The sequence below is a fragment of the Cupressus sempervirens genome, chromosome 1, assembly GCF_028749045.1.
Source record: "Cupressus sempervirens isolate cs-2001-9-10 chromosome 1, ASM2874904v1, whole genome shotgun sequence".
Lineage (NCBI taxonomy): Eukaryota > Viridiplantae > Streptophyta > Pinopsida > Cupressales > Cupressaceae > Cupressus > Cupressus sempervirens.
The window spans coordinates 321,839,716-321,849,670 of NC_143118.1; the positions used below are offsets into that span (position 1 = coordinate 321,839,716).

The following is a 9,955-nucleotide window of genomic DNA, read 5'->3' on the forward strand; positions in this document are numbered from 1 at the left end:
ATGTCCAAATCCTAAACCTTTGAGCCATTCATCCTAATTGACAATTAGGACAAGTATCTAAGTCGTGTACCTTCCAAATGCATCAGATGATGTTAATTCATGATTTTAACCCCTTAGTTTGATTTTGTATGAATTTTTCTATGATGGGTTTTGGTATTTTACTTTGGGAGTCTTTAGTGAATTTTTTGTTAATTAAGTCTAATTAAAAGATTTAATTAATGATTTAACGTAATGGAAAAATTTATATGATATTTTAATATTCTATTTAATTAATTAGAAAATTAATTAAATAAAAGAATTAAATTTGAGGATAAATTTATAGTTTTAAATTTGGAGCATGATAATATTTAATTAATTTAATAATAATATATTTAGAGTGCATTTTTAAATAAATACTAAATAATATTATTACTTAAATTAATAAATAGTTATAAAAAAAAATAATGTTAAAAAAAAACAAAAAAATTTAGAAGTGGGAAAAGAAATTAATTTATTAAAAGTTTCATGATTGCATGATAGTGCATGAGACTAAATTAAATAAATTAATTTATAAGAGGTCAAGTAAATATTAAATAAAGTAATTTGATTCATTATTTTATGTGCATGGAAAAGATAAAAGAAAGACAAATAAAAGTTAATAATGAGTTAGAAGTTGTGAGGAAAGAGTTCTCATGGGTGGATGCACAATTAGTGCCCCGATTTTAGGGAGAGAACTCCTTTTCACAATTTGGGGGTTCATTTTCAAGGGACTGCAAATTTTGGAGAAGGAAGAAATTTTTAGAGAAGGAGAAAGTTCTGAAAGGGGAATTGTTCTCCACAGATTTCTCGGGTGTAGTGAATTTAGATGCTTGTGAAATTTTCATAATACGCTATTTTCTTTCCTATCTTCTTCATGTTTGTTAGATGATTGTCTAGATAATTCTTGTGAAGAGTACATCATGTTGTGGATTCTAGATATTTGGAAATTTCTCTGTACATGTAACATTTTTTTTATTTTTACAATATAATTTTCCTTCCAATAGATTCTAGATTGAGAAATTTACTAAGAAGGGATTGAATTTTTAATTGGGAAAAACTTCTTAGAGGAAATTAAACCAAAAATGAAAAATGGGTATACTGTTTTCATCTATTAGACTAATCCTTGGATTTGATTATATATATATATATATATATATATATATATATGATTATTTAAAATAAAATTGATATACCCATTTTTTATCATTTCAATGGAATTATACACATATTCTTAATGAGAACACGTTTATGTTAAAACATTTTAATTAAAATCGTGTATATAAAATATATATATATATATATATATATATATATATATATATATATATATATAATTTGATTGTGGGTGGTGGACAGTCACATCGCACCCCCCCCTGCCGCAACACTGTCCACTATCAGCAGCCTTTAAGGCTACGTGGCAAGCTGCGGCCTCCCTTTTATAAGGGATGGCAATTATTTTAAAAACAATGCCCACATTTATTTTATTTTTTTAAATCGCAAGATACGTTATTTGTAAACTGATTTTTTTTTTTAAGTTTTAAATTTTATTAAATTAAATTAAATTAAATTTTTTTTTAATATATATTTATTATAATTCATTTTAAATATAAATTTAATAACAAAGTTATTAAAAAAAATTAATTTATGAAATTAACAAATGACATTTAATATAATTATTGAGTTATTTAAAATTAATTTATAAATATTAATTAGATATTTTTAAATAGACATTAGTTTATTTAAAATAAAATAAAATTTAATTAATATGAGTATTAATTAGTAAAATAGGATATGTTTTAAGATTGTTAATTCGACTTCAGTAGAATTATGAATCAACAGGAATCTTACCTTAGCAAACTCAAAACAAATATAATATTTACCCTTAGTAAATTTAGAAAATTGATTTTCAAATTGTTGGGTAAATCTTTATTTTACTTGAGCTAATACTTGAGTTTATTATAAGGAAAACGAAGGAAGTATTTCTTCACTTGTTAGTGAACTCTGAAATGGAAATTGAAACCCTACATTTAACTTAACTATGTGCTTTCAATAAATTGAAACATGTGCTTGTATCTTGTTTTCTTTATGCTATTTATGTTTGGGGTTTTTTGGGTTGACTAGATTGTTGACCAGTTATAGGACATCTACCAGAGGCTCGAGGGTTTTGTGAGTGTGGTATCATGTTGACTCGATCTCGATCATTATTGCTCAACCATGTATGTGATGGTATACTTATAATGAGTATGTTTTATTGTTGGTTACCATGTTTCAATGTCTTTGTGGGAAAGCAAGATATACGCTATGAGATACCTGATTAACCATTCTGAGTCATTGATTAGTATTGTTGGATTAATTTTTGGTTGCTCGTTGAGAACCAATGGATATTGTGATTTATCTTGTTCCTTTCCAGTTGCTCGTAGAGAACTGATGTGATTACTATGATTATCTTTATGATGCTTCCCGATCACTTGTATAGGACTGAGGTGTTTTTACTATGATTCTATGATTTGTGATTTCATGATCTTAGGGTAGGATATCTATATGTAGTGTCAGGAAGTGGCTTGCAATGGGGGCCGAGGACCCTAAGTGGTCCTGGGGGTAACCCATTGTAAGTTGTTTAATAAGTGATAACTTTACACTTAATACTAACTTAAATGAACCTAATAAGAGATAATTGTATGTTCTTGCCCATGCCTTGAGTGCTAGTACAGACTAGGATGGGAGTAGAGAGAACGCTTGGTTACGACCTTGTATTATGTAGTATGCCTTGTCAGTACGAGAGGATACTAGTGGCCGCAAGGATCACTAGGGACTCATGAATCCTAAGGGGCTGCTTGGGTAACTCCAAACATGATTTGTGTGATGACACTTTCCCGCTTACATAGTAGATTCCTATGTGTCTTGTGTGCCTCTGGGTCTAGATGTTGATCTATGTAGGAACCTTTGAGTTAGTATACTTTTAGGATTCCTAGACTTAGAGGAGTATCTGTGTTATGTGTTTTAAAATCCTATTTCGGACTAGAGACTATCTCCTCAGCGCAGTGGGAGTGGGCCATTTAGGTTCCACGCAGTCGGGTGGTAGTGCTTTTTACTCTTACAATTGAGATCTGTCTATGGTCACAATGGCTGGAGCTTTCTTTCTTGGCATTTACCTTCATTCTATTCATGGATCATTATGATGGATGGTTACATTTTATGATGGATGTTATATATTTTGATGTATGGATGTATTACTTATGGTGGATAATTTCATTTATTTTATTGCACGTGTATCATGGATTTGAAGATGATGATGTATATCTATTTTTACATATGTATATTCTTTTAAGCCTTTCATACCCTATGACATGTACAGTGGATGAATGAGCATTCTGAATTAATTTGCTAAGAGGCATTAAAAAACAAATGTATATTAAATGGACTTTGGACTTTTCATTATTCTTTCATATGGATGTGGTATTTGATGGACTTAGTTTTAGATTAGATTTAAATGTGATTCTACGTCATGGGATCCTTAAGGAATGTAACCTATTATGTATGTTATTGCTTTCGCTATTATGTGTTTGATGTGAATGGTGTATCTTTCATATTTTTTTTTAAAAAAATGCTATCAAACTTAGTCAAACTTTAGGTTATTTCTTTTGGATCCCTTGGTGGGGCATTACAAGTGCTAAAATAAAATGCATATTACAACTACCTATTTTAGGCGCTGAACTTCTATTTCTAGGCATTGATTTTCTCTTTACAAATGCATGAAACTATCTTGTAGGCATAGAAATTTTTTTTACAAATGCTAAATTTTATTGCAAAGGTGTTGACTATGTTCTATTTAAACCCACAATTGTCAAATTTGCATTAAAATAATTAAATTATATAAATTTTGTTAGTGATTAGTGTGCCCTATGTTGGGAAACATCTGTGTATGTAAGTGTAAAATAATTCTTAATCCAACTATTTCAACTCAAATGAATAGATCTATACTAATTAATCCATTTTAAATTGAAATAATCAAGAACATATCATGGATCTCTAACTAAAAGAACCTAAAGATTTCTCTTAGGTGCAATGAATCCTTAGGTGACACTTTCTAAAATGAGAATATCAAAATGTTAATCTAATTAATCTCTAAGATGCATGAATTCTATCCTAAATGAACTAAATAACTCAAAGCATCACTAAAATCATCCATTATGACATCTTTATGTTCTCTAAACAAGTTCTCATCCAAAGATAGAAGATACAAATTGTCTATAATTGGTTAAATTTTCTAAATGATAATGGATTTTTTACACTATAAATGCACCATATTTATAGGATTTTCCAAGATATAAGAGGTGAATCAATTAACCATGATTAGACATGAGGTTGAGTTGTGTATTTTTCAAAATGTGTCTAGATGGAGGGACAAGATTGATATATAATCTATGTATGAATATTGAATGGGTTTAATTTGAATAACTTGTGAGATATATAATCAAGTGATTAATTGTATTATATAGTTATTTGATTTTTTATTTTATTTAAGTCAAATGGATTGAATTTAATTAATGTGTTCTTTGACTTCCTTTGATCATATTTAGGTGTATATAGATCTCTAACGAGACAAATATATTATCACATATAGATGATATTAATTATTATATTTATATAGGATATTTGCATAACCAAATTTTATACTCACATAACTAGATATTTAGGCTAGGCTAACTAAAATGTGTGAAAATAAGAAAAGAAAATATCCCCAATACTTTGGTGAAATGTATATTGATATCAACATAATTTTAACCTATATCAATGACAATATTGACACAAATCAACATAATTAGATAATTACAAGTTGAAAAATATTTACAAAAATTATTTTCTTATTTTGATATATTTAGTCAAAGTAATTAAATTTTTTGAAAGAAATAATGAGAATTGATTTATGAAAAGTGACAAAACCAAACCATTGTTTGAAACTTTATGTAAAGAGAAGAGTATCTATCTAACATTCTAAATATTCTAAATATTTTTTTTAACTAGAATAATAATTTTTAAAAAATTGAAAGAAATAATTGCAATCTATTAATGAGAAATGACAATAGAAAATCATTTCTTGAAACTTTATGAAAATGTAAGAGTATCTATCCAACATTTTAAACATTCTAAATATGTATTTTAACTTGTTGATATTCTGTAAACTCTCCAGTTCTATTGTTTTTTGATCCTCTTATATTTAATAGAAAATCATAATTAAAAATCTATAAAAGAAATAATTCCAATTGATTTATGAAAAAGTGACAAAACTAACCATTGTTTGAAACTTTATGAAAATATATGATAAGAGTATCTCTCCGACATTCTAAATATTCCAAATATATATTCAAACTCCAATTATAATTGAAATCTTTCAAAGAAATAATGACAAAACTAAACCATTACTTGAAACTTTATTAAAAAATAAGAATATCTATCCAACATTCTAAATATGTATTTAAACTGGAATAATAATTGAAATCTTTAAAAGAAATAATGAGAGTTAGTTTTATTTAAAAAATTGATTGAATCAAACCATTCTTCAAAACTTTATAAAAAATAAGAATATATGTCCAACATTCTACATATTATAAATATGTATTTAAACTAGAATAATAATTAAAAGCATTGACATATTTCAACAAAACCAGAGAATGCTGTGATGCCACGTTCAGTTATCTCAGTTTCAGTTAATTTGAATATGATTGGCTCTTAGCTCCCTCAAGTCATCCACCAAAATAAACAATGCAAACTTCCGAAGACGCTACAAAAAATAAAACCACCTTCAAAAATAAAATAAAATATTTTACGTGTAATCAACTAGATAGAAAACATTTCTTAAAATATTTCATAACGTGCACCCAACTAAAAGTATATCCGGACAAAAGAGAAAAGACACTTTTACCATTCATAACATATAGAGAGTTGTTCAAATCTCACAGCATCAATGGCAGAGACATAAGAAAATCCACTGAACAATTCAAATTAAAAGGAGCATGTCTTTCCTCTGGTTGGTTTGTTTGTATGCAGACAATGCCCATCAAGCTGCTGTTGGCCTCCACATGTCAAATAACACTACGCTTGCCAAGAGAATAGGGAAGATATTTGGAATGTACTTACACAAAAACAAAAACATAACGATCCCCTGTTCACGTGACAGAGATTTGACATATTGTCTACCGGGAAATGTATGTGTCCTCACGCATATGGATTATTTGGAGCTCGGAGTCTACGTAAGTATTCTCAACAGCTAAGAAATGTTTGCGCGTTCATTTCAAGTATGCCCAACGCTTAAGAAATGTTTGTGTTTGTCACTTACAGCGAGTATTTATATACATTTGTCCATATACTAAACTATATTTTAACCAGACTTCTGGATGCAAATTGATCTTTAGACACTTCGTCGACGCAAATTCTAGAAGCTTGATGAAAATCCAGTATACTTTGTGCATATTTGACTGTTAAAATAGTAGTTAAATTCAAATCCAATAAATATTTCAATCAAATTAATTGTGGTAAGAGTTTTCGTCCAATTTTGTTCTATCAAAGAATTTAATTTATTAATGATATCTTTTTTTATAGAGCAAATATTATTTGTGATTTATGTTGGAGTAAATTGTATTTGAATATTTTCATTAATATTTGAGTGATCTATTATCAAGATGACAAGAAAGTGAAAGACAAAAATTTAAAAATGTAAATGATAGATTATAGAAAGTGATTTGAAGCATTCACATAATATACCAAAAAGATTTATAGAACAAGAGCTCTGCAAGCTAGAGTCCCCCTAATTCAATATATAAATGAAACTGGAAGTAACAAAAAAAATTAAAAATAAATGGAGAGTGAAAAGAATTAAAAAGGTATAGAGAGAATTAACAAAATTTATCAATTTTTTAAAAAAGTGTATATATTTATGTAAAAATATTTAAATAAGGAATTGATTTTTAATAGTATTAGTAATCATTTAAAATGTAAATTTAAGGAAAAAAATAGAAAATTAGTAAAATCTTAAAATTTATTGAAAGCTAAATAGTAATTTATAAATTACTAACAAATATTTTACATTTAGTTGGTAATTACATCATGATTATGAATATTGCTATTTATAAAAAAAAATTAGAACAAGTAAATTAAAACAAAAATTAGTGTTCAAATAAAATCAAATTTGAAAAAAAGACTAAAAGACAAAATTCTTTTCATAAATCCTTCTAAGCCTTTGCCAAATGTCACAAGTTCATTTTTACTTAAATTTCTTTGAGAAAAAATGAAAAGAGTGCTGACAAAAATGGACACAGCCAATAGAATAGTAGGAAATTAAATTAAAAAAATTCATTAAATAAGAAATTTTAGTCCGACAATAGTATAAATGGTAAATTTTAGAAACTACACGACTACCAAAACAAAGATTAATACAAAATGGTTAATAGACTAAGAAAAGATGTACAAATATTAATAATAGTATTATATGAAAAGATAAAACTTATAAAACTATTTTTAAGATAATGACCCCAGCTATGACCACTTGTATATAAAATTTTCCAAATACAAGCATACAAAATACCATTCATTAAAGATTAGTATAAAATCTATGGAACAAACAGAATTGGTACTGCAACATAAGATATTGCAGATTTGGTGGTATCTCTGACGAGTAAAGAGGAGCTCGGAATCCTCTTGAAAATTGATACCCATTCATCTCCAATGAGGCCAGACACATTAGCGAGCAATACTTTGGCGAAATGTGAGGACTCTTTGTCTGCAGCAGAAAGAGTGATTTTGAAATGGGACATCAAGAGGGAAAGAAAAATGCTCTTTGAAAGCGGGGCAGAAGAAGTGAGCAGATACATGAACACTGTCGAAAATCTACACCAAATGATGAAACAGTTTTCTGCTCGTGGGAGATCAGTCTCTGCGGATATGACCCGATTGCAGAAGCTACTGGGGATATCAATGGCCCGTCTGGAGACGGAATTTCAAGAAATTCTGTCAAATTACAGCGAGGCCCTCGATCCTGAGCGGTGGTCGTCATGGTGGGGAGAGTCGTTCAGTTCGAGCACAGACGACAGCACGAGTATCAGCAGCCATTCCGTCTCGAGTTCTTCGTCAACAGACAGAACCTACGAATCCCATATGGTTCCGTTGGGAGCGCTAGAGAATCTGAGAAGCATAGCGCAGGTAATGGCGAGGACGGGGTACGCGAGCGAATGCGTTCGAGCCTTCGGACTCGCCAGAAGGGTGGTGGTGGAAGGGGGTTTATTCAATCTGGGCGTGGAAAAGGTGAAATTGAACGATATTCGGAAAATGAAGTGGGAGTTACTGGAGGAAAAGATCAGGAAATGGATATACGCCGCCAAAATCAGCATCCGGGTTTTGTTTGCAGGGGAAAAACGGCTGTGTGATGATGTGTTTGAAGGGGAAGGAAAGATGAGAAACTATTGTTTTACTGAAACTGCACAAGAACCCACAGTTAGGCTCCTCGCCTTCGCGGAAGCCGTGGCGGCGACTAGCCGGGAGCCGGAAAGATTATTCCGGGTGCTCGATCTCTACGAAACTCTCACCGACCTCATGCCGGACGTCGAGGCCACATTTTCTGGGGAGATTTCCGAGCAGGTTGAAACGATTCTGGACCGGCTCGGTGAGACGGTCCGGAAAATGTTGACGGAATTTGTGAAGGCAGTTGAGAAGGACAAATCCAAGGTCCCCATTGCCGGCGGCGCTGTCCATCCTGTGACTAAATACGTGATGAATTATCTAACTTTTCTTTGTGATTACAGGGAAAGTTTGGCAATGATAACGGGCAGAGACGCGGGGGGAGAGGTGGGCATTGCTCTGCCCGATGATTTCTCGGTCGACGACGCCGCCACGCCGCTGTCCATCCGCTTCGGATGGACCGTCTTTCTCCTCGTCTGCAAGCTCCAGACGAAATCCGATCTGTACAAAGACGGCGCACTTTCGTATATGTTTCTGGTGAACAACATTCACTACATCGTACAGAAAGTGAATGGCTCCGAGCTCAGATACGTACTTGGGGAGGAATGGGTGAGGAAACAGTGTGATAAGGTGAGGCTGTACGCGGAGAGTTATGCAAAGGCCGCCTGGACGAAAGTTTTGTCGTTTCTGAAAGATGATGATAGGGGAAGTAATTATGAAGATGGGGAGGGGTTGAAGGAGAGAATAAAGGGGTTCAATTTGGCGATGGAAGAGGTGAGGAAGAGACATGGTGGATGGGTGGTGGGTGACGTCAGCCTGCGGGAGAAACTGGGCGCCTCCATATCTGAGAAGTTGGTGCCTGCCTACGCCGACTTCCTTGCCAGGTATCGGACCAGGTTGGAAAGCGATGGAAAATACATCAAATACACGCCTCAGGAGGTCCAAGATCTTGTGTTGGACGTGTTTAAAGGCGGCCTTACGTCGACTGACAAAGTGAGGCCCTGGTAATTAGTGACCTAACGCGCGTTCGCGATCCTTTCATGGAGGATGCTTCTATACTTTAGAAAATGGTGCAATTTATATGATATGAACTGAAAAAAGCCTCCATTCTTTTTTGGCTCTGCTGGAAAAGATATTCTCGTCTGTTTCTCATATAATTGTAAGATGTCCGAATTTTTGAGAAATCCAGAAAAAATAGATTTCAATGGAAGATCCAAAAATGTGAGAAATGGTTTGTCTTGTGGAACAGATATTATTTAAAAATAAGTAAATAAGGATTCATTATGTGTCGCAGAGAAGAATGATTAATGATTAATAAGATTCGATTCGATTTAGAGTTCGGTCATATGTCTCGGTATATTTAGTCTCAATTCACACTATGTATAACGAAAATGGGGTCACAATTCAAATAGAAATCAAATGAAGATTTTATTTGTCATTTTCATTTCGGGTGATATCATTCTTTATGGTGTGGATGGTCATTATA

At 31.7% G+C, this 9,955-nt stretch overlaps 1 protein-coding gene across 1 annotated transcript; it reads left to right on the forward strand.

Annotated features, from left to right (window-relative positions):
- The first annotated feature begins 7,740 nt into the window (after window positions 1-7,740).
- Window positions 7,741-9,477, forward strand: LOC149577449 (exocyst complex component EXO70A1-like). The gene has a single exon (XM_089796484.1). It carries the CDS (start codon window positions 7,741-7,743, stop codon window positions 9,475-9,477), a length of 1,737 nt encoding a protein of 578 aa, XP_089652610.1.
- The last annotated feature ends 478 nt before the right edge of the window (window positions 9,478-9,955 follow it).